The sequence below is a fragment of the Aedes albopictus genome, chromosome 3 (assembly GCF_035046485.1).
Source record: "Aedes albopictus strain Foshan chromosome 3, AalbF5, whole genome shotgun sequence".
NCBI lineage: Eukaryota > Metazoa > Arthropoda > Insecta > Diptera > Culicidae > Aedes > Aedes albopictus.
Genome location: NC_085138.1, coordinates 422,322,802 through 422,348,928, shown reverse-complemented (window position 1 = coordinate 422,348,928; position 26,127 = coordinate 422,322,802). Strand labels below are relative to the sequence as shown.

Here is a 26,127-nt window from a genome sequence, read left to right as displayed (position 1 = left end):
ACATGCTGGCAGGTGGGACTGAGCGAGACAGGACAAGCCTTGGCAGCAATGTTACGATAGACGGGGATACTTTCGAGGTGGTAGAAGAATTCGTCTACCTCGGTTCCTTGCTAACGGCTGACAATAACGTGAGCCGTGAAATACGAAGGCGCATCATCAGTGGAAGTCGTGCCTATTATGGGCTCCAGAAGAAACTGCGGTCAAAAAAGATTCACCCCCGCACCAAATGTACCATGTACAAGACGTTAATAAGACCGGTGGTTCTCTACGGGCACGAGACGTGGACGATACTCGAGGAGGACATGCAAGCACTCGGAGTTTTCGAGCGACGGGTGCTAAGGATGATCTTCGGCGGCGTGCAGGAGAACGGTGTGTGGCGGAGAAGGATGAACCACGAGCTCGCTGCACTTTATGGCGAACCCAGCATCCAGAAGGTAGCCAAAGCCGGAAGGATACGGTGGGCAGGGCATGTTGCAAGAATGCCGGACAACAACCCTGCAAAGTTGGTGTTTGCAACTGATCCGGTTGGTACAAGAAGGCGTGGAGCGCAGAGAGCACGATGGGCGGACCAGGTGGAGCGTGATCTGGCGAGTGTTGGGCGTGACCGAGGATGGAGAGCTGCAGCTGCAAATCGAGTATTATGGCGGCAAATTGTTGATTCAGTATTATCATGAATTTGATGTTAACTAAATAAATGAAATAGGTTCTTTTTACTCATATCGACTCTTCCATGGGATTGCCCCAATTGATGATGATTTTGTTCTACCATCTATTGTAGCAAGGCATCTGCCTATAGCACTGGAATAATCTGATAAGCGATTTGAGCAAGATTGTGCTGTTGTTAGTGATCAGTTATTCTCCTGTATGAAGGGCCAAAAGGGTGATACGGACCCGCATGCAGAGACACTTGCGCGAAACCCGCGTCAGGGGTAAAGAATCTCCTTCTAAAAGAAAGTTCTCACGAACACCTGTAAAATCAAGCCCTCGATTGACACAATACCTGAGCAAAGTACAATAACTGACCAGTAACAAACTGATAACTTGTGTTCGCTCCAGAACTCATTTTACAATATTGTGTTATCAACTTGATAATTCATGTTACCATACCTGTCAAAATGGGGGCATCATCGACGACAACAACAACGGACGTTAGTTTTCAGTTACAGTTGCAAATATCTTTGTGATAACAAAATGAGTTTTCATGGCCCGTTTACATATGTGATAATAATACGTGACAATATTCTGTCGGACAATTTATTCCACGCTAGTATCGTTTACATTGCCGCTAAAAATTTAGCTGCTAAATCTGGGACAATAAATTGTCCGACTGTGTTGGTACCAAACTATCGTAATGTAAACACTTCCCTATCTGCCAATAAAATTGGCGTGATGGCATAATTAGCTGACAATTCGTCTAGCAGACCGTTTACATGATGCTAATTGTGTCGGACAATCTAATATCCTCATTATTGTCCACTAGTTTTAGCACCGAATTCAGAAGCTTCTGATTTTGTCATGCTAAATTTATTGTCTGCTAAAAAGTGTTTACATTGCGCTAAATTGACGCCAATACTGCTCGAAAATGAACTGTCGCGTAGAATTAGCAAATATGTAAACGGGCCATCAGTTGAATAAAATTGATTGATTTACAGAAGTTGTTATCGGGGTGCCTTTGATGATAATATAATGAGATATTTTAAAGATATCACGGGTATACTTGGGTGTTATCATGTTTGTTATGTTGCCTGCTTATTCAGCCAAAACGAGAACAAATTTAGTTAAATATTTTTGATATCAGATAACATAGTAAGTTATCCGGTTGTTATGAAACTTTGCTTGGGTACTGTGTGGCTTCGTGGTCGTGCGGCTAAGGTCACCAAGCCTTTAGTCGCATCGTGCTAAGGAGCGCGGGTTCGATTCCCGCCGCAGCTGTCAGGAAAAGTTTTCGGCTGTGCCACTGGGCGTTGCATGCTAGTCCGTTGTCTAGTGTCGTGCTTCCTTCAAAGAGCAAATAGCTCACTGGAAGCATTGAACGTGTCCGTGTCTTTTTTAATACTCCCAATAGATGGGGTCGAAGAGCCCGCCCTTAATCCACGAAATGTTAACAACAAGAAGGAGGCAGTCCTAGGCTCCGGGTGCCCTGACGGTCCCCCCTTTCCCAATATGCATATCATATGTATGTATATGTGTGATTGTTTATTATATGATAGAATATTCTTACCTTTTTGTAATCTGAAAACTAAAAGGTTATGATTATATTTGGTTAGCATTAAATTAGGGTATTAAGAAATCAAACTTTGAACTAGTCAAAATATAATCTTAATTTGAACCATTTAGAAATTCATTGAAATGACGTACTTTTTGGGCAAATATTGTCCCGGAAAAGATGTTAAACAGCTTTCCGTAATATAATCTGATAACATAAACTTTAAAAGCATTGAAAATAGCGTTTTTGCCATCGAAAATAAGCAATTGAAAAATCACTGTGATTTCACCTATTTCCCCCCATAAAAAGCACATTTTCGGTGCACCCATACAGCTCATGCATTACATCACACGCAATAAGTGAATACGTCAAATGAAAGCTTATTTATCGTAGAATCGACCAACCGTATAATATTCCGCATTATTTGTCATAAAATTATCAAATTTAAGTGATTTTTACTTGGAGAATGTTATCTTAAGTTGAACCATTTGTAATCTAAATTTGAACTAGTAAACGGGGGGGTTAGCTTCCAGTGTTGGCCGGTAGATTGCGCTAGTGATTGCTTTGTTTACTCTTGGGGGAGGAAAAATTCCAAATATACTTTCCAAATTCCTAAAGAATTTCGAACATTCTGAGTTGAGAATCCACTGCCTGGTATGAGAATTAGCAGATTCATGGGATTTTTAATTGTATAGCATGGAATTGGCTGTTTTGTGAGTTGCTCGAGCTGCTGCCGCCAGTAGTTCAAATTAAGATTAAAATTGGTTCAAATTATGATTACGGTGGTTCAAATTAAGATTAAAATCAATATTTCAATGAAATTCGGTGCAAATACAAACTTTTTAACAGAACAGAATATGTAACAGAAAGCTTATACCCGTGGCTTTCGTGTACATACGATTTTGCCGTAGTAAATTATTTCCAGGTGGGAGAAAAAATCACTTAAAATTTGCACTGCTTCAGAAAACCGCAGTTTGGTTCAAATTTTGATTACCTACCCTAAAATTAAAATTAAAACCAAAATTATTTTGGTGCCTGGGAACCTATTTAAAGATCAATTTGAAGTTTGAATGGGAGCGGTTTGTCGAATCACCCCTCGTCGCATTTTGTAGTGGGTGGAGCTGTCAAACAGTTATCTAGCTGTCAAAAGGTGATTTCAAAAAATCTCTTTGAAATTGGTTTTAGGTATCAAAATAAAGTTCTAAAAATCTGAAAAAAATCATAGTGGCTCAGAAAAAGGTGTTCTTTTGTATAAAATCAAAAAATCGATACATTTTTCTTAATTTAAAAACCCAATTATCAGTCCATTACCTGTCAGAAGTGCGCGTGCGAATGGTCACGTTCGCCAATTTGCAAAGCTGCCTAGCAACCGCGATCTCGTCTTCTTTGCAGCAGCTGATTTTTATAAGAGTGCAATTTCCTTTCTGCTATCGTTCATCAAGCTATCCATGCACTGCACGGGGGTCATTCATCGCTGCGCTGCGAATTAAGCCGGCTCGGCTATCACGTGCTGGAAGCGTGACTCTTCGCGACCCCATATGAGCGAAGTAAAACCGGTTCCCCAATGTTTATGTTTCAAATTCGTTCACAAAGGTATAAAAGGTGTGTTTACTAGGTTTACCTTTTGGTGTAGACATACCTACCTCCTTAGTTTACGTTTTTTTCTATTTATGCTGACAGTCATGTGCACGTGAACACGTGTTTGATGGTATTGGCGCCTCAACACTCGGTACTTCGCGTTAATATTAGTAGAAATGGGCGTGTATCGTTGAGTGTGTTGGTTCACCCGTCCGGTCGTGGAGCTCTTCTTATCAGGCTGACGAGAGGTAAATGCCGCTTCGATTAATGCCCCCATAACGGAAGGAACGATGACTCTTTTTTTTTTGTTCTTACATTCGAGCGTGTACGGTTGGATTAGCCCGGTGGCATCCTTGAACCGGCTTATTGAACTGGTTTGGGACCAGACGATCGTCCAGTACCGGCATGCGTCTAGTATACTGACGCATGGAAACAAATGAAGAGGAAGCGCGCTTTGTGCAGTTATAAACTGAGAGTTTTCTATGCAAATTGGCATTTTTGCATTCGGATATCGTCTGGCGATTATAGATTGAGAATCTGACGAAGCCATCATTTTCCTGATACTAAAAAAACATAAAATCTGAATACGTTGATCTAGATTTAAAAACATAAAACAATGAAACAAATAGAACGCTGGTATACAGAAAATTCTGGTATCCCTTAGTAGCCAGTCCTAGCTACGCTAATGTGGGTCTAGACCCATGCGCGCAAGTCCTCCATTACTTGTGTCGTATCGTTGACGTTCGTGGTGTTCTACATACAGGGAAAAAAGTGCCAAGATGGACAGTTCAAAATAGAAGCGTAATTTACACATTCACTGGCCAGACCATTCGATCTCCCTGTTCACGTTAGAGACGCGTGACTGCAGTTTTTGTGGCACACGATATAATCTTGGCTTGAGTCACAACCAAGAGATTATTTAGTCACGGAGTTAGATGTATTAAAAAAAACTCTTTAATCAGTGTAATTTTGTAACAACAATTTTTTTCCCAGTGTAACTAATCCCTCTTTTTAATTATTCCGTTTACAGATCTCCGGCACCGCCGCCAAGCTCGGTCAGCCCAATGCTTATCACCATTGCACCCTGTTGGTCAACTCGAACAAACTGCATCTGGGCGAATCGCTGGCCAAAGACAATGTAAGTACCTTCTACATACATACATACCTAGAGAAGCAATCATGGAGCTACATCGGTCATACGTACTTATTGAATTCCAGTTCCGACTCGTTACCATATCATAAAAATTGTAATTATTCGATCGTTTGCCGTCGTGCTGCACAAACAAGTTGTTTTGTCTGGGTACGGGATGGACGCCGGTGGCGGTCTCACACGATGATGATTGTGTTGATAAAGGCGGTTGTGATAATTGCCATCTGCATGGGAACCGCGCGTCTAATTTTGCGACTATGGTCTCGTTTGTTATCAACCGGGTATCGGATGGGGGAGACACAAATCATGATTGATTTGTGAATAGGGGAGGCCATAGTTGTTGTTGAGCTTAGTCCTTAAAATCTGTAAATGTTTTTTTTTGGAAATTTAAACATGCAAGGCCCCCTGAACCATTTTCAATAATGCCAATCAAGCTACCAGTCGTCTAAGCTGTCGTGGAATTAAGTCCTTGACATCTACAGCCGTTGCAGTAGCTGTTTTCGTTATAAACTGTAACATTACATATAAGTCATATAATCTTTGAACCCCTTGGAACCATTCCCAGATGCTTGCAGGATGTTCTATATCAGCCAAGCTACTCTGTTGTTCAGGAATTCAGAGCTACAGCAGTAATTTCCGCTACATTGAGTAAAGTTGCATAGTTAATCATATTTATTGAATCTGTTGAGTTTTTTTTTGTTATTTTCATTCAACCGACACAATATTATTTTTTCATTCTGGTTCGGTATAATTATATAACATTGCGTAATCAATTACAATGTAAAAATATTTGAACCTTTCTTTGTTACGTTTCGAACATCAGTCAAACCACTTCGGAAATTGGAACTTCGGGAATATACTTGTGGCTATAGCTTTTTCCGTTACACTAATTAATTTGACTTAAGGAATGCTGTTCTCTAAACAGTTTCGATCGCTGTATGGTTTTGAGGACTTAGTATTCCAAACTGTTATGAAGCAGAACCCTTGGAAATCTGCTTCCGGAACACTAGTGGTTGTCGTTATGAACAGTATGGAAACATAATTATGTAGGGAATCGCGCCACTTGGGCGGTGGCTTCTATATTCGTCTGTTTTCCACTATAACTCAGTCAAATTTGAATCAATTGGTACAACTTTTGAAATGTGGTGAGATAGGTATAGTATCTACCCGTTACAACATTTCAAGTCAATTGGATCAAAATTGACTGAGTTATAGTGGAAAACAGACGAATATAGAAGCCACCGCCCAAGTGGCGCGATACCCTACCACTTTTATTCTCCAGAGTTAAAGGGCGAACACGATAATATTGCCACACAGAAAATATTGTATAACTTTTGATTGCGTTCGTCAAAATAGCTAATTTTTTGACCATGAATAGTATATCATGTGTAGCTAAAACCATAAAATTTTCATTAAAATCGGTTGAGTATTGGCGCATATATTGTCGAAATCATAAAATGAGATTTTAGAAAACTTGTGCACCCATTTCAAAAAATTACTTAGGCTTTAACTTTTTTGTTACCTCATCAAAACGTTTGAAAATTTCACTCGATATTCTTAACATAGTATCAATTAAGTGGTAAAAATTTGATCGAAATCGGTTGAGTACTTTTTTCAGTAAATATTCAAAGCTCAAATCGCTTCAAGGTAAATTTTAGGTACTTTTTGACCATTTTTAGTTCCGCGTGCACTATTTTGACTGTCCCGATTTTTATAAAACTTTGACAGTGTAAAATTGTTGTGTTAAACTGTTTACAGTGAAAATTTCAGCCATTTTTGTTGAGTACTTTCAAAGTAAGAGCAGTTTGAATTTCACTATACCAAAAACCACATCTGCTTATTGTGACATAGTGCGACATATATGGCTATAACTTTTTAACGGTATGATCAAAGTAAATGAAATTTTGACAAACTACTTCTACATACATACTTTACGTACATAAAAATTTTCATTAAAATCGGTTTAGTATTTTTGGCGCCAGCGTTGAAACGGCAAAAAAGAGATATTTTCCTAAATGTTTGTTTGCACAAGATTCTCAAGTGGCAATTTCCTTGTTTCAACGATATCTCCGCCAATACTCAACCGATTTCAATGAAAATTATATGGTATTAGCTACACATAATATACTATTCATGGTCAAAAAATTAGCTATTTTGACAAACGTAATCAAAAGTTATACAATATTTTCTGTGTGGCAATATTATCGTGTTCGCCCTTTATTTCGACCTCAAGAACGGTGCTGTGTACCAAGTGAGTAAGACTGATGTAGCCGTAGCTAGTAGACACCAGCACCAGCTGAACCTTCGAGAACAAAATAAATCAAGATCACACAATTATATACAGGGTGTTAGGTTCATGAGTGCAAACTTTTTAAAGGGCGATAGAGGACCATAAATGGTGAAAAAAGTTGTTCTACGCATATGGTCAAATCTCAACCGTTACGTAGTATTTGAATTCCCCATGTTTTTGACGCTTATTGCCTTATCTGGCTATAACTTTAAAATGGTCAAACTTTTCGCAAATTTTTTACCCTTATTCGAAAGATTATTGAATTTTCTATCAAATGGCATCTTTGAACCGATTGGTTCAGTTAAATAACTAAGTTTTCTAGAGCAAATAGCTCATAAGTAGTGTGTTTTAATTGGTTTTTGTCAATTATCTTTGAAAAATGCGTAATAATTTAAAATCCTTTCTTTGGCAAAGTTGTGGTCCCTGTTTCACTTTACAATTCGTTCTTTGACGCAAAACTTCTAACTCTAATCGTTTTCTTGCAATTTTGATTTAAATGTGCGGCACTGTGCGCAAAAAAGTGCTTACCATGACGATTGCAAATTTATGATCTAAAATGCGACGTTTAAGGACAGACTTGTTAGAATCCCAAAATGGCCGCCTCAATGGCCGACTTTGGTACCTACTCACGATTTCGAGGGCACAAATCTCTTCGTAAACAAAACCAGCGCACCCGATCTTCTTATTTCATGCTTTCTACGAGTAAGCAAGAACAGAATAATGAAATGCACTGTTATGTGAAGCTTGCTTCTTAAGATTTGTGCGTTTGAAGTTCTGATGCATTGTTGAAGCGGGATTTCAAGACGTTTGTCCTTAAATCGAAATTGCAAGAAAACGATAAGAGATAGAAGCTTGATGTCAAAGAACGAAATGTAGAGTGGAACAGGGACCACAACTTTGCCAAAGAAAGAATTTCAAATTATAACGCATTTTTAAAGATAATTGACAAAAACCAATTAAAACACACTACTTTTGAGCTATTTACTCTAGAAAACTTAATTATTTAACTGAACTAATCGGTTCAAAGATGCCATTTGATAGAAAATTCAATAATCTTTCGAATAAGGGTAAAAAACTGCTAAAAGTTTGACCATTTTCAAGCTAAGCCAGTTAAGGCAATAAGAGTCAAAAACATGGGGAGTTCAATAACTACGTAACGGTTGAGATTTGACCATATGCGTAGAACAATTTTTTTCACCATTTATGGTCCTCTATCACCCTTTAAAAAGTTTGCACTCAGGAACCTAACACCCTGTATAGTGCAAGCCATCGTAATGTTTCGTAATGTCTGAAAACTTTCAATGAAAAAAATCCTTAAGAAATATCAAAAGAAAATACTAAAAAAAATGTTTTCGAAAGTTTCTGACAAAACTAAAAGATTTTTTTTTGAATTGTCAGGTAAAGCACTTCTGAATGATTGGAATCCCTTATAAAATTGGATGAAACTCCACAAAATATTTTTTTGTTTCCTCCTCCTCCAGTAAGAATAGATTTAACGTTGAAACACAGAGAAACAGACGTCACACTTAGAACAAATTTCATTAAAAAACATCGTCACGAAAACGTAATCGCAACTGCTGAGCGAATAAGTGTAGAATTAGCTTTTAGTTAAAATACACATTGATAAAAACAAAAAAAAAACTGTTGAGCGTTCGGTAATATATTTTTACCGAAATTCTGTAAAAAAATACAAAATTTCGGTCAAATGTTATCGTTTAACTGTCAAACTCTAACGAAGTTCGGTAAATGTTGCCAGCTTTACTGATTTTTTTCCGGTAAACAAAACATAACGGTTGAGATTTCGGTAAAATATTACCGAAGTCGGCTATTTTTTCTAAGTGTGATACTGTGTTTGGCCGGACCGCCACTAGATGTCGGTAGTAAGCAAACGTCAAACAGGAGCGAAAACGAAACCAGCGTTGCGAGTGGTCAATCGACCTACTACTGAATATTTGAATCAACCGTTAAAAAGGTGATCGATGGGAAGCGATGAGAGTGTGACGTCTGTTTCTCTGATGTGGTTGGAATTTTCAGAGTGGTCCACCACATAGTCTAGAGGTATTTCTAGTGAAAATCTGTCGAGGTACTATGAAGGAAATTTATTAAAATGCATATCAATCCCTGGTGAGAATGCATAGTAAAATCTTTGGAAAGAAAAGCACTGTGGAATTTTTGAAGGAATTCATGAATAAATAACAAGAGAAATACTAGAAAAAATGCCAAAGGTATAAACCAGCAAGAAAATCTTGAAAAATTGCAACATTGTCTTTTAGGAATTTTCCCAGTGTTTCATCCAATTTTTTAGTAGTTTTAGGATTTATTAATATTAAAAGGTATTTTCTGTTTTTTTTTACAGGCATCCCCCCATGTGTTTCTCTTGGCATTTCTTCAGTATTTCCTTAAGGCGCTGTCCATAAACTACGTAGACTCATTTTTGGTTATTTCAGAACAACCCCCCTTATCCACCCTCTTTGACACTGTCCATTCAAAATTGCGAGTTTTTGAAAATAGGGTTTTCATACATTTTGAACGGGGACTTGGTCGCTTGGCTAAAGACTTGAAACGTCAAAAAACACAGTAGGCAAGACAAAGTTTGCCGGGGACAGCTAGTTTTCATTAAAACCTAGTTTATGTACAACTTTTTGACAAAAAATAAAATTTGTTGATGTTTTTGGCATTTGTCAATCCCTTGAAACAATCTGCTATACGACTTCGTTACAACTATATTTTTCAATGAATGGACTCTTATTCTCGATAGATTCATCATAGTAGATTCCAAATCTGGCCTTAAATCTCTTAACGAAGTGCGTTTTTACGAAATGAAAGCAATTTTGTAAATTGGGACATAAATCTCCAGATGGAGCGGACCTAGTGTGGTGGTTAGAACACAAGACTATCACGCCGAGGACCTGGGATCGAATCCCATTCCAACATACTCACAAAATGTGGGTTCTTCCTTCGGAAGGGAAGTAAAGTGTGGGTCCCGAGATGAACTAGCCTAGAGTTAAAAATCTTGTTAATGCAGACAAAAAAAACATAAATCTCCATACATCGCTAAACGCCTAAAAGTATGCAATGCCCTTGTAATTTCATGTAGATAAATCAGTGTTGCTTAAAATTTGTTAATAAAACATTAAAAACTACCCAACAAAAAGAACACTCGCCATAAATAGTATGTAATCATATGATGATGTACCGTTAAACATATATTTTTACAAAGAAAATGATTTTTGATAGTTAAATTCACTGTGTTTTTCACTCAGTACTCCACAAACTCATTTTTATATATAAAATTTTGTTAAAGAAAAATCAATGCTTCGATATAAAAATTCTATCTGATATATTCCACAAGACTTCTCTCATCATCTTCATACTCCTAAGATTTCACTCTGTGATTATTTTTTAAGATTTGATGTGTTTTTCAGGACATTATCAAAGTTACCCCAAAATGAAAATCTGATTCTCGCTCATATGGAAAACTAAGAGTCATTCATAATATTTCAGGTTATCGAATCTTTCAATTGCTATTGATAACGGATACCCCAATCCCAGTACTTGTTTTAAAAATATAAAACTCGGGAAAATACTGTAACACGGAAAAATATTGAGAAAGTTCGCTGAATAACTATCACAGATACCCCGTTTGTCTTAAAGAGTCAGAGTGGACTTTCTAGATTGGTAAGCATGTTGGCTCACATAAAGAGGCACGTTGGCCAGATGCACATCACGGATATGATGAGAGACAATGTGTTCAAAGCATTTCAGAAAAAAAGAGGTCAAACTGATAGGCCTGAAACTCTTTGCTTCTTCATACGACGCTCGACCAACTTTCGAAATAAACTTCACAGTAATATCCCGCCAAGATTTGGAAATATATCCTGTAGCAAAACTGCAGATATGTAGTTTGTTTTTTTTTTTCAAAACATGATTGAAATTTAAAAAAAAACCTTCTGAAGCAAACTTGAATATATCCCATCTGCCCCAGGAGATTTGAAGCAGCAAAACTTAGTGCTCACTCAATCAACTCTACACACTTAAATTAAATCGCCGACCTTAGCAAACGGAATGCCGAGAATCCAACAGCTGAGAATCCGGTAATAATTTTCACTGAATCTCGGTAAAAGTTTTACCGAGATGTCGTTAAAACTTTGCCGAGATCTCGGTAATCTAAATTTTTACCGAGATCTCGGCAAAGTTCACCGAGACTCGGTAATGGTTTACCGAAATCTCGGTAAATTTTTTTACCGAGAATCAGTAAATATTTTACCGAGATATCAGCTGTTGGATTCTCGGTAAACCGTTTACCGAGATAAATTTCTGAATTTAAGTGTGTATAGATACGATACCCCAAGCTGAAGCCAAAGAATCATAAATATAAGAAAAACATCAGATTTATCCGAAGATGTAATGGAAAAAGCGCACTGATTATGCGTTCCAGAACTTCTTCATCAGAGGAAGCGAAATTGGCATTAGGCAAACAAAGTTAGTGTAGTGAATACGAGGCGAATGGTAATGAGTAAAATCGAATCACCTTTACGTAGTTTTCGTTGAGTGTGTATTGATGACAGATACCGAAATGAACTCAAGGGAAGAAAAAGAAGCGAACGGCTCGATGAAAATTTCCCTTCAGTTATATGACGTGTGTTACAAAGAACGGTCGACATAGAATTAGAATTTTGTAATAGTAGTAGATTTCGAATACGACATGGCGCAATCGGTAGTGAAATGTGATCGAGTGAAGTTTCCCATCGGATCTGCTGGGGGAGAGAGTTTCTCCAGCAGAAGTAACAAATGTGGAAGCGCCGGATGGGAAAGCGAGGTTTCCCACCGGATCTGCTGGGGGAGAGAGTTTCTCCAGCAGAAATAGCACTTTCGCCGGATGGGAAAGCGAGGTTTCCCACCGGATCTGCTGGGGGAGAGAGTTTCTCCAGCAGAAATAGCACTTCCGCCGGATGGGAAAGTGAGATTTCCCACCGGATCTGCTGGGGGAGAGAGTTTCTCCAGCAGAAATAGCACTTCCGCCGGATGGGAAAGCGAGGTTTCCCACCGGATCTGCTGGGGGAGAGAGTTTCTCCAGCAGAAATAACAAATGTGGAAGTGCCGGATGGGAAAGCGAGGTTTCCCACCGGATCTGCTGGGGGAGAGAGTTTCTCCAGCAGAAATAGCACTTTCGCTGGATGGGAAAGCGAGGTTTCCCACCGGATCTGCTGGGGGAGAGAGTTTCTCCAGCAGAAAAAACAAATGTGGAAGTGCCGGATGGGAAAGCGAGGTTTCCCACCGGATCTGCTGGGGGAGAGAGTTTCTCCAGCAGAAATAGCACTTCCGCCGGATGGGAAAGCGAGGTTTCCCACCAGATCTGCTGGGGGAGAGAGTTTCTCCAGCAGAAAAAAACAAATGTGGAAGTGCCGGATGGGAAAGCGAGGTTTCCCACCGGATCTGCTGGGGGAGAGAGTTTCTCCAGCAGAAATAGCACTTTCGCCGGATGGGAAAGCGAGGTTGATGATGATGATGATGATGATGATGATGATGATGATGATTCCGGAAAAATCTCCTGGGGAAGTGCTAAGACGAACACCGGAAGAATCGAGGAAAATATTCACGAGGAATCCCGATAGAAACTTTTACAGAAATTTCGCGACAACATCCACGATATATCCTGAAAGAAACTGTTGTTGAGATCTCGAGATAAAGACGCAAGAGCAAATCCGTGAAAATCCCACGAGGGATTGTGCGAGCAATACCAGCAAAACCTCTGCAAGCAATTCTGGATCGAACTTCTGTAGGATCCGCATAAAAAACTCAAAGTTATCTACAGGTTGTGATCAAGGTTGCGACCATTCATTTGCAAAGATTTACATTCATTTGTTATTATTTCAGTTCAGAAGCATGCTATCGAAAAACAATGTATGGATGAATTTAACCTTGTAGTTTTATCTGAAAGTTTGCCGAATAACATTGGGGTCGCACACGCATACCAAAGTCGTGAGCGAGCTGTGAATGCAACTTTCCACAGCGTGAATGTAATTGACATTCACCGCGTGGAGAGTTGCCTTCACAACGCGCTCACGACATTGGTATACGTTTGCGACCCCAATGTTATTCGGCAAACTTTCAGATAAAATTACAGGGTTAAATTCATCCATACATTATTTTTCGATAGCATGCTTCTGAACTGAGATAATAGCAAATGAATGTAATTTTTTGCAAATGAATGGTCGCAACCTTGGTTGTGATTGTTATGTTAAGGTGACATTATGCGTCACTGAATCTTCATCTTACTCTTTCTCCTGAACATGCAAGCGAAAGAGCGTGATGAAAGAGGGGGCAAGCTGCCTCATCTTCCATCTTTCTCTCTCTCGTGTATGTTTAAGAGAGTGAGTAAGAAAAAAGAAAATGCTGGCTCCGCCAATGACGCGGTACATTTAACATTTTAACCCTAGTAAGATGTTGGGGTCGGTATTCATTGGCGTAGCTAGCTTTTTATTTTATCTCGCTCATTTCCCTTGATAAACACGAGAAAGAGTGAGATGAAAGACGGGGCCTACGCCCCCTCTTGCATCCTTCTCTATCTCGTGTTTGTTTTTGAGAGTGAGTAAGAAAAAAGAAAAGCCTAGCTATGCCAATATCAGTATTGTCTAGACAGGTACACTGAACGTGCATTACGCCATTGTGGTGCAAAAAACCTAACATCTTAGGAGGGTTAAAGCAACTACGTCTTCTTTGGAGAAGTGCCTCCATGGATTCCTCGTGGGATTCATCCAAATATTCCTGCTGTGATTCCTTCAGGAATCAAGGGATTATTTCTCAGAAATCAAGTAGGTAGTCGTGCTGAGATATCCCCAGTAATTTATGTTGCAAGTTCTGCATAAATGTCTGCTCAGATTCCTTAAACATTTTCTGCTAGGGTTATTGAAGCAATTCGCCCTGAGATTCCTTCAGAATTTCTCTCAGACGTTCTGCTGGGATTCATCCTTTAATTCCTCCTGTGATTCCATCAGAAGTTTTTCTAGGGACTCCAAGGGTTTTCAAGAATCCCTCAAGGAATATCGGTAGGTATTCCTCAAGGGATTTCTGCTGGGATTAGTCTAGACATTTGGGCTGGAATTCCTCAAACAATATCTCAGCGGAAAGTGCTCCATAAATCCCTCCTGGGATTTCTAAAGGAACTACTGCTAGGATTCCTCTAGGACTTTGGCCAACAATTACTCTGGGGTTTCCCCTAGTGATTTCTCTAGAGATTCCTCCAGATATGGTTTCAGAGATAAATCCAAGAATTCACGAAGAACTTCATGGATTCCTCTAGGAATCTCTCTAGGGATTCCTACAGACATTTCTCTAAGTATTCTTTCAAGAGTTCCTCCTGCAATCCTGCAATACCTGCCAAGATTGCTCCAGAGATCCCTCCTCAGGTTTTACCAGGAACTACTGCAGGGATTTCTCTAAGTATTCCTCCTAGAATTCTCTCAGGGAATCCTCCACTTCCTTGGATTCATCTAGAAATTCTTTCTGTGAGTCCTCCAAGGATTTTTCCAATGATTCCTCCAGTAGGTAATTTTACCCAAGCAATAGAATCATAGTGGTCTGACTGTTCCCAAATCGAGGAAAACGTGCCACTGGAGCCGGCCTTCTGATGACTGTACATAACAAATTTTATCAGGTACACATGTGTTATTTTTTTCTTTCTCTTTGTAAGGCGATTGGATTGTAAATCTTCCTTTAAACCTATCGTCGACGATGTCTCTCATCAGGAGAACCGATTGATAAATTTCATCGAACTTTAGACCTTGGCAGAGATCGTGTTCAACGCATGCTTCGATGGCGTGCCGGCTGTTCTAATTTTGCACTCTAGTCTGCATTCATATAGAAAAAAAAACAACAATCCGGTTCGACAAACAAGCCAAGAAAGCCGCCTGTCGGTACGGTCGTTATCGGTTTTCTGTTTCAACAGCTAGCGCACACAACACTGATTGTATTGTTCTGGTGCACCCTCGCTTTCGATAAGAAAACCGAACTGAAGCGTTCACCTCCATCCATCGTTTGGACGAATGACATTTTGCGGCCAAAAATAATCCGAAATGAGTGGAAAATTTTAAGAAAGACGCGGCGGGTGCCCCACTTTCAGATATCTATACTTATCGCGCAAATTCGTCATTCGAATTAAGATATCTTCTTTTCGGAGTTCTGCCCGCCCGGCCCGGCCGCAACAACGATATTCCAGTTTTAACCGGTTCCGTTTGATGGGGGAGCAAAACAAAGTGAAAACATGCGCGTACATATGGCAAAGATTGGCGACAGGCTCGGCTGGGCTGAAACAACAGACGCAAAACGGAGCCGGTTCAAAACAACGCCTGCTTGGTTGTGGTAATGGTGTGGTGGTTGGTTGGTGCGTAATTCGCGATTCGCGGTTTTATGCTGGTCACTCGTAGCCGGCGTGAAGTTCAAAGTCCATGCGCAAAATATTATGGGTTGCTTTGTTGTTCAGAAGTTCAAAACAAACTGGGGGAGGCTATCTCTTGGGGGTGTTTTGTTTAGGCTTGTGGTAAAATGTTGGATAATGCACCTGCACAATTGGAGAGCTGAATAAATTGGAAATGGATTGAATCCTGGTTCCTGGTTGAATTTGGAAAATTTGGCACATTTTGTCCATTGGAACAAGGCCTGCTCTCAGCTTAGTATTCCATAAAAACTTCCACAGTTATCAACTGAGAGCTTCAATTTGCATTATGAACAATTCGTGGACCGAGCAGCAATCAGATCTGCCACCCTTATCATAGTTTTGCTCAATATCCACGCGTTTACCTTACTAATTTCCATTGAAATACACATACTAGATGCTAGTTTACCTTCTCCGAAGCAAAGTTTGAGTACTGAGTACTGACCAAGGGCTATCACGTGTGGCCATACACTATTTGATGTTATGACCTCAGATGGCAACACTGATCGATCTACTTAAGATGCTGCTAGTCGGTGTCCGGCCATTTGGTCGAAAGGGTCGTTTGGCCGAATCAGTATCAAAAGGATTTGGAGGCGTGGGCAAACTCTGGATCACATTCAAGCTGCCAATATGATCATCAGAAATGTTTCCTTCTTTTCATCATATCCCAACTAACATTTATTGTGAATGTAAACGTCAACAAAGCGTCCTCACCTAAATACGACTTGATGCTGAGTTACTGTGTTGTACATGTTAACGGAAGCTTCTGTGCAAGCCCTATACCAATGAATCTGGCGAACTTAATCCACATGTATATGCTGTGCGAGCAGCTTCTATGCCACCAAGTCATAGCTCTTTTCTCGGCTCCTATGTAACCCACTCCCTGAATAACATCTTGAGAAGGCGCTTTTTCAGCCTTTTTGCAGTTGTTAAATAATAGTTATACGGCATCCCCAAATTAATCGATTAAATATAATTACAGTATGGATAACGTGACGCAATACATGTGGAACTGGAATTATCGCTTTTAAAATTGAATAATTAAAGTACTTGCCGCTACTTGGAATCGAACTTCCGATCTCTGTATCCACCGGTCCCGATGATGTCCTCACTACCACACTGCTATATATAAATAGCATAGAAAATAGCCCGTTTTGTTTTACTCCAGACAACGCTTCATAATTGTGTCACAAGAAACCTTACCCAACTTCAACTTGCTGCAAAAGCTTGTGAAACGTCAAACGCAATAATGTTTACATTGAACCATCTGTGTGGTTGCGCCAACAGGTTCTTCGTCACAGCTTCTAGCTGAAAGAGTGTTCTTTAAACAGCTACGAAGCGCTGCTATTTTGTGTATTTGGCAATATAACAAACGTACTGTATAAAAGCAGCTATTGTATTGGCTGGGACTCTTACTCGATTTGCACATCTTCCGGCAAATCTTCAATGCCGGAAGATTTGCCGGAAGATGTGCAAATCGAGTAAGTGTAATAAAAGCAACCCAAATAATTTCACAACACAGAGATGGATAGCTGTAAAGAATTCGTGTAGAAGCTATATATCCCGCTTTAAGTTTGTTTTGACAATAATGTTTACACCCGACAAGCCGTGTTGGTTTACCAACAGTTTCTTTATAACAGCTTCTAGCTGTAATGAAATCGCATAAGAGCCTTTAAAGCGCTGCTGGTTTGGGGATTTGTTAGTATAACAAATTGTACTGTATAGTTGCAGCTGTTTTTTTAGTGCGGATTCCTATTCGGTTTGTTCAAATTTTCACATTTTCCAGGTAAACTCCCAGATTGGAATAGAGTGGAATAAAGGCAACCCCAGTGACAAGTGATGAATTATTTCTGAAAACCGAGTTTTGTAGCTGTGTGGTGCTTGTTTTGCAGTCGTGTATTAGCTTTTGATTTATATTTGACTGGCTTTCACTTTAATTCAGCGTTGTCTGCTTTTTTCCGATGGTTACACAACAGAAAACAAAATGACTGAAGCTTATAGCGCTGAAAATGTTAGTTGGGATACTATTGTGGATTTAGCACTAAATTGGTGTCGGAAGTAACTTCATTGACTTCCGCTGCCTTTCCTATGCGTTAAACATAACGTCAGAAGTAGTGCGCTGTATAGTAAATCTGATGCTCTATACAGCGCACTACTCCCGACGTTATGTTTAAAGCATAGGAAAGGCAGAGGAAGTCAATGAAGTTTCTTCCGACACCAATTTAGTGCGAAATCCACAATATTCTTTCTAGTTGTACCGTTAAGGGATTAGTTGGCGTTGAAACTGAGAATATTGTTGTCAGAAATTTTTCCTTCTTTGAATCATAGGTTGTTCTTTCGAGTTATACTGATATACGGAGCAATGGCATGATCACTTATGTCGAATTCGTTTATTCCCGACGGTGCACTGCACCGGTGTAGCAATTGACACCAGAAAAACGAACGGTTTTGGTGCAATTTGTTGACAGCTTATGATGGTATTAGTAAGAGCGCGTGAGAGCGTCAATGATAACAATAAAGGATATCAAAAATAAACATAATCAATGTTTTCATGATTTCCGTCATGAACAAAATTATTTTTATTTAAATAAAAAATTATTTTTATTTAAATAAAAAAGTCGAGTCAAGTACAAGACACTGAAGACGACCTTACAGTTGAGGTCGAAATACGTATCTGTCAAAGGATGCAAATTCTTAGTGGAATTCAAAGGAACCGTACTTAACCCGATTTTCTTTTTATTTACAGATATTCCCCTAACAAGCCATCATCATATTTTTATTTATTTTATTTTTAACTTTCTATATCCAATTTAACAATTTTAAAAGTTGTCAATAATCCACTTGTACATGATAAACTTGTAATAATAAATGTTACTTGACAATTGTTATCCAATGTTTTAACACTCCTACAATATTTATCTTCTTCAAATTCTCGTAATATCATAAATTTTCAATTAAAAGCAACTTTTTAGAATTTAACCTTTTCCGTTGCCCAATAAAAAAAGGATGCTAACATACAATTGTAAACGATCTACGTGCACAAATTTAACACAAAAAATGTTAAAGGTAGTTCAACAGAAAACGTTTAGCTACAACGTAAAAATAAAAAAAAATAAATAAATGCTTTTTAGGACATAACGTTATTGGCACGCAACTCATATTCAAAACCATCCTTTAGTGACATTTGTTTGACTTTCAATGTAATTCAAAAATTCAATATTTGTTGAAAGAAAAAAAAAAATAGTATTTACGGTTTTTGAAATTATTTGTACTTACACAATGTTACTTCAGTAATATTTCAGTCCAATTTGAATGAATAGATTTTAATTCTATTCTGGGATTATCAAAACTTTATTACGTCATTTTTTCATAATTAATTGATCACCATGCGACAAAAAATTCTAATGATTAAAATCATTAAAAGTAATCCACATATTTGCGATAATAAAAAAAAAAAAAAAAAATAGTAATGGGAAAAATATACGTTGAATCAACTCTTCGAAATTTCATATTACCGATAAATTTTGAAGATTCCTCAGAAGTTGATTGAAAGACGTGATAATCATCGATCGAGTTTAAATAATTTTTAAACGCACAGATTTGCTGTTAAATGAATATCCAAGAAAACTGTTAACCTAATGCCGAAGAGAAAATCATCATTCTTACCAAAACAAAACCACGATACAAGTTCAGCGATATGCATGTATTGGTAAAACAAGCTTTGTACCTGCTACACCGCGCTCAAACTGGGTGTAGCTTTTTCTTGCACCGGTGCCAATCGGGTGTCAAAACAGAACAGTACCTGCGAATAAACGAACGGTTTCGGTGCAAGTTTGTTACACCCGGTGGCAAAGCGGTGCAAGCGGTGCAAATAAACGAATTCGACATTAAGTTCATCATTCCCTTTTCGGTCAAATGACCCTTTCGGCCAAATGGCGTTCGGCCAAATGACCCGGAACCCTACTAGTCATCAAGTAAAGTTTCAGTTTCTCTATCTCGGGATCGTAAGTAGATAGAAATATGTCGTCTTCGGCAAAGTTGTTCAGAAGGACAAACAAAATCTGGTGATTGTGATTGTGCCGCTAGGTAACACTAGTTTATTGGGCAAAGTTTTAGACTTCTCTATCTCGGTAACGCAAGCAGATAGAAACGGGTCGTCTTCGGCAAAATTGTTCAGAAGGACAAGAATATTCTGGTGATTCATCAATTCGTTGATGATTTTCCCGCTAGGTGTCGCTAGTTATCAAGTAAAGTTTTATAATTATCTATCTCAGGATCGAACGCAGATAGAACAGTGTCATCTTCGACAAAGTTGTTCAGAAGGACAAGAATATGCTGGTTATGCACCAGTTAGTTGGTAATTTTGCCGCTAGGTGGCGCCAGTATTGTCAAGTAAAATTTTAGACTTCTCTATCTCAGGATCGAAAGCAGATAGAACGATATCGGCTTCGGCAAATTTGTTCAGAAGGACAAGATCATTAAAGACCTCATTGACAAACCCATATAACGCCAAAAAGTTCCATAAACTATCAAGACGGTCGAAAATCAACAAGTATTTTCATCAAATTTCATGAAATGCACTCAACAGCCACAATCTCATGCGTTCGCTTCTTTTCTCCGTTCCACTTCTAGGCCGAAGTTATCAGCAAGGCCACCGCATCCGTGCCATCGCCAATCAAAAATTTGACCGACGTGAACCGCACAGTCAACATCCAACAGCTCTTATCGGCCATCGGGTGAGTACCCCCGTCCGTCCATCGATCGGTCGGCATTATCAAAATTTCGCCGGCTGTAAATGTATGCTTAACCTTCTGTTCTTCTTCTGCTTATTTTCTGGTAGATATGAATTCCTGCGGACGCCGGCCACCCAACTGACGGACGGTGGACGTGACCTGCTGATGAAGCAGCTTGGCTTCCAGTTGATCAATCCCACCGAAAAGTGGTTCCCCGGTATCAGCGAGTTGCGCGAAAACTTCGCCTCGTGGGACTGGCGCATCGGCAAGACGCCCAAGTTCTCGGTGCAGAAGGCCATCCAGCTCAAGTCGGAAAGCGGTGAACAACAGCAGCAGCAACCGCAACAGGAGATGAAGGTCAAGGTGGATGTGGAGAAGGTGAGTACGGAATTTATGGAAAAAGAGAGGGTGAACAATGTGCCACATGCTAATGAGTTCTTTCCATTGCAGGGTCTTATCCAGGAAATCAGCCTCCTGGTTCCGGGACAGGAACCGATTCCGGTGGTCTCGAGTCTTGTCGGCAAGCCGTACCTGGAAGACTGCTTCCACGGCATTCTGGACGCGATGAAGGGGGCCAGCACCGAGAACATGAAGCATGCCATGGGTTTGTGAGATCTGGACAAGGATGAATGAGAGTGCCACGTGCGCAACGCCTCCTTCGATGCAGTAACCTTCCCCGTATGGTTAAGTAGGTAGTTTTTTTTAAATCCCACGCGTGTGGGCAAGTGCAATGATTCATCGAATGCCACCGGATTACGTTTTGCACAAAGCCTGCCGGGGTCGATCGTCGAGAATCGCGAAATGGCCTTCGAAGGGTTAAAGCGGGGTGGCCATTTGAAATGTAGATTAGGGAACCGCTTGTAGAAATCGTCGAGGGGCGCGAGCGCATTCTGATTTCCACGTCGTCGTGGCGGCTAGTGGCACTCGGTCATTCTTTCCGCAACCATCGAGGTTTTGTTCCACATTTATATTTTTGTTTTATCGAACTTGATTCCCTCATTGTTCCGAGGCAAATAAACAACAACTGTCGAAACAAATCGAAGGCGAACAAGCCAAGTGCTAATCATTTTGGGAGTTCTGTTGAACCGCGAAGTCCAAATTAATGCAAAACATTTTCGAATTCTAATTTGGAGCGGAAATTGGAAGCAAAAAAGTAAAAGACTGAAGACAAAATTATTTTAAATAAATTTGAACTGGACACATGTGAGTGATTTTCCCTAAAATAGTTATGGAAAGTAGTGGCGACAATGAGGAAGTGGCGGCTTCGCCAACGGCAACAAGTTTTATTCGATTATTTGGGAGGTGTCAGTCATACGGAATGATACAGAAATCTGTAAAATATGCCACAAGTGGCACGCCCTTTTGTACATACTTATTTTTGTATTCTTTGACGTTTAGCTACACGGGCGATACAAGATTCTATTGGCTGAATTCGTGTAGCGAAGACAATGGTAGTTTGAACTTTTTTTCCAACTCGCATCCATTGCACTTGGCAGTTTATAACAAATTATTTTTTCTCGTCATCGGATGACAAAAAACTAATCCAAAATCAAAATCAAACGTTACCGTCTTCTTCCACCTTACCTTCCTCAAGAAGCATGAAAATTTAACAAAACACTTGGGTGGTTGATGTTGACGATCAACGAAAACACACTGGACAAAAATAAACAGCATGATGGTGACACAAAACACATTTTGTTGAAAACACTCAAGTGTGGATAAAATACACACAACGAGAAACACATACAGAATGAGTTGATTGTAACTCGCTTGCTCTGGATAAACCTGGAGTAACTTCCATCCATTCAATTCCGAATAAAACTGAAATTAGAAAAGTTGTTGCCGAAGTCACCGTTTCCTTCAACAATGCAGACAATAATATTCAAGCAATTATCGATAGTGCTTGTCGTCACATATCGCACAAAGCTCAAAATCCGTATCAAAACGTTGGAAGCCTTGCTTTCAAAAACTGTTGACGTGTAGCATTCGCGTAAAATAAGAGTTCAAGGCAATTAGTTCATTAGGACCAAACATAAAATTCATTTAATTGTGATAAACGTACCACAGAATTGTCTAACCGGAATCTTGTAACTGCATAACTGACTTACCCGGCAGTTATGCAATTATGAAACAAATGTTAGTCAGCTAGAATTGGATCAAAACACATTGGATTATTTTATTTAACCTTTACTTTAGAAGCATGATTATATCTGTTAAGGACATCAAGGCGAAACAAAATTGATCGAAACAAGTTGGGAGTCGTCACCTTTTCAATTCTTAGTCGTTTAGTTGTATTCGCTCGATTAGCCTTAGTTCTTTCTTACATTAGAAACAGTGGGATGTGTATTTTGTTCATTTCAGACTTTAAACAGGATAATTAACCACTAGTAGCTAGATTAGAGGTGCCGTGCCGTTATCAAACGACGCTTTATATTCATTTTCCCACGATTTTTTCATTCGCCGTTTTTTTCTCGAGAACGGTAATGGCCACAATAAGGGAAATTTATCAAGAATACAAACCATATCATTTTAATTTTTTAAGGTTGGGTTTCTCCGATGAACGCTTTGATTTTTGTTTAGTTCGGATTATATTGCTATTATTAACACACATTGCTAAATGAGTCTTAGTTTACATATGTTGATCCATCTGAATCTGAGCTCTGTAGGAAACTGTGTTGCCAATTTGCGTACTAATTGGCACAACATCTCATGCTTGATGAGACATCACCAGGAACATCACTTACAAAAAAAAAACTAAAAAGTAGACGTGAAATTGTTAAATTAGGAATGGTTGCAAAATTAGGATAGATACGAATAAAAATATACTAACGGATACGAAAGTAGAAGTTGAAAATTGACAATACTGTACCTTGTGCAAATAGAATGTAATGATGAAAGAACGACAATGATAAAATGTCAAAAATGTTTAAAAAAATACATGAGATGGTAAGTGTTTTTGGTCCAAGAGCTATATAGAGAAATCCTTAATGAATGACACTGCTCGACACTGTTTCGCGCTACCAGAATGAATCTCAAAATTGCCAGAGCGTTGGATCCCTCAGAGAGCCATAGTTAGGCAATTTTTGACAAATATTGAAGCACGGCTCCACGGTTCAAGCTTCAAAAATATCTTGAAGGTTATCTCCTACCATTCCGCTTGGTTATCTCTTGAATTTCGGTGAGAATTTTTCGAGAGAAGACTACATCGCTCCTGAGGTTTCTTCAGGAATTCCTTCTTGGATTAAACCAGGTGTCATTTCTTCTGGAATTTCTTCGGGGATTCTTTCAGGAATTAAACCAGGAGATGGAATGCACCAGGAAAATCATTCTAGGTTTCAACCAATACATCCTTTTGGAATTCATCCAAGTGATGCTTCTGAGATTTTCCAAGATTTTTCTTTCGAAATTTCTCCAATTCTCCAGAATTTTCTACGAGAATTCTTGCAAGATTATTTAATGAAATACCTCCAGAAATTCTTTCAGATATTCCTCCAGGAATTCCTTCTGGGGTTCCACGAAATTTCTTTCTGGGATTCCATCAAAAGTTGTTATAGAATTTCATCAGGCAGGAGCCTAGGAAAAAAAATTCCCCTTTGGATTCTTAAAGGAGTTCTCTCTGGTATTTGTGTACAGCAGGAGAACCTTCTCTAAAGGGTCTCCAGTTAGCCTAGTGGTTAAGGCTATGGATCGCCAATCCGGAGACGGCGGGTTCGATTCCCGTTCCGGTCGGAAAAAGATCTCTCGACTCCCTGGGCATAGTGTATCATTGTGCTTGCCTCACAATATACAAATTCATGCAATGGCAGCCAAAGGAAGCCCTTCAATTAACAACTGTGGAAATGCTCAAAGAACACTAAGTTGAAGCGAGGCAGGCCAAGTCCCAGTGGAGACGTAGAGCCAGAAAGAAGAAGATGAAAAAGTCCAAGAGATCCAGGATTCCTTACAAGCTTTGCACCAAAAGTTTATTCTAGGAACCCCCCAGGAGCTGCTTTTGGAAATCCTTCAGGAGTTCCTTCTTTTTTTCTGAGCCCTCATAGAGTTCCTTATAGTTCCGGGAGTTATATCTGGGAATACTCTAGAAGTTCCTTCTAAAATCCTTAAGAATTTCCTTATTTTTTTATTGTAAGTATTGGTCAAAAGCTCCTTGAGGGAAATTCACGTAATTCCATGGCGACTGTCAAAATTTCAGCTACATCAGTGCATTAGAATACGAACACCATATCATCAAACTTGGCCATTTTGTATTGAGGACAAACGTCTTGAAATCCCGCTTCAACAGTGCGTCAGAACTTCAGACGCACAAATCTCAATAAGCAATCTTCAAACAACAGTGCATTTTATTATTCTATTGTTGCTCACGTGTAATAAGCTTAAAATAAGAAGATAAGGTGCGCTGGTTTTGTTTACAAAGAGATTTGTGCGCTCGAAATCGTTTGTAGGTGCCAAAGTAGGCCATTGTTGCGAAAATTTTGGGATTCTAACAAGTTTGTCTTTAAAAACCGAATCAATCTCGCGTAACTTTTGAAGCGGCCAAATCTTAATACATTTCAGCTCCTTTAAGGCGAAACTGGACGCATTTCGATAACGATAGATAGATAGATAGATAGATAGATAGATAGATAGATAGATAGATAGATAGATAGATAGATAGATAGATAGATAGATAGATAGATAGATAGATAGATAGATAGATAGATAGATAGATAGATAGATAGATAGATAGATAGATAGATAGATAGATAGATAGATAGATAGATAGATAGATAGATAGATAGATAGATAGATAGATAGATAGATAGATAGATAGATAGATAGATAGATAGATAGATAGATAGATAGATAGATAGATAGATAGATAGATAGATAGATAGATAGATAGATAGATAGATAGATAGATAGATAGATAGATAGATAGATAGATAGATAGATAGATAGATAGATAGATAGATAGATAGATAGATAGATAGATAGATAGATAGATAGATAGATAGATAGATAGATAGATAGATAGATAGATAGATAGATAGATAGATAGATAGATAGATAGATAGATAGATAGATAGATAGATAGATAGATAGATAGATAGATAGATAGATAGATAGATAGATAGATAGATAGATAGATAGATAGATAGATAGATAGATAGATAGATAGATAGATAGATAGATAGATAGATAGATAGATAGATAGATAGATAGATAGATAGATAGATAGATAGATAGATAGATAGATAGATAGATAGATAGATAGATAGATAGATAGATAGATAGATAGATAGATAGATAGATAGATAGATAGATAGATAGATAGATAGATAGATAGATAGATAGATAGATAGATAGATAGATAGATAGATAGATAGATAGATAGATAGATAGATAGATAGATAGATAGATAGATAGATAGATAGATAGATAGATAGATAGATAGATAGATAGATAGATAGATAGATAGATAGATAGATAGATAGATAGATAGATAGATAGATAGATAGATAGATAGATAGATAGATAGATAGATAGATAGATAGATAGATAGATAGATAGATAGATAGATAGATAGATAGATAGATAGATAGATAGATAGATAGATAGATAGATAGATAGATAGATAGATAGATAGATAGATAGATAGATAGATAGATAGATAGATAGATAGATAGATAGATAGATAGATAGATAGATAGATAGATAGATAGATAGATAGATAGATAGATAGATAGATAGATAGATAGA

General features: G+C 38.7%; 1 protein-coding gene across 1 annotated transcript in view; it reads left to right on the top strand.

The window, feature by feature from the left end:
* LOC109433481 (lipoyltransferase 1, mitochondrial) overlaps nucleotides 1–23,328 on the top strand; it is a 30,700-nt gene extending 7,372 nt beyond the window's left edge. Inside the window, exons 2-5 of the mRNA XM_019709902.3 lie at nucleotides 4,815–4,922; nucleotides 20,291–20,394; nucleotides 20,499–20,769; nucleotides 20,842–23,328. Coding sequence (XP_019565447.2) covers nucleotides 4,815–4,922; nucleotides 20,291–20,394; nucleotides 20,499–20,769; nucleotides 20,842–21,003 — 645 coding nt within the window. The 3' untranslated portion in view covers nucleotides 21,004–23,328. The remainder of the gene's footprint in view (nucleotides 1–4,814; nucleotides 4,923–20,290; nucleotides 20,395–20,498; nucleotides 20,770–20,841) is intronic.
* The last annotated feature ends 2,799 nt before the right edge of the window (nucleotides 23,329–26,127 follow it).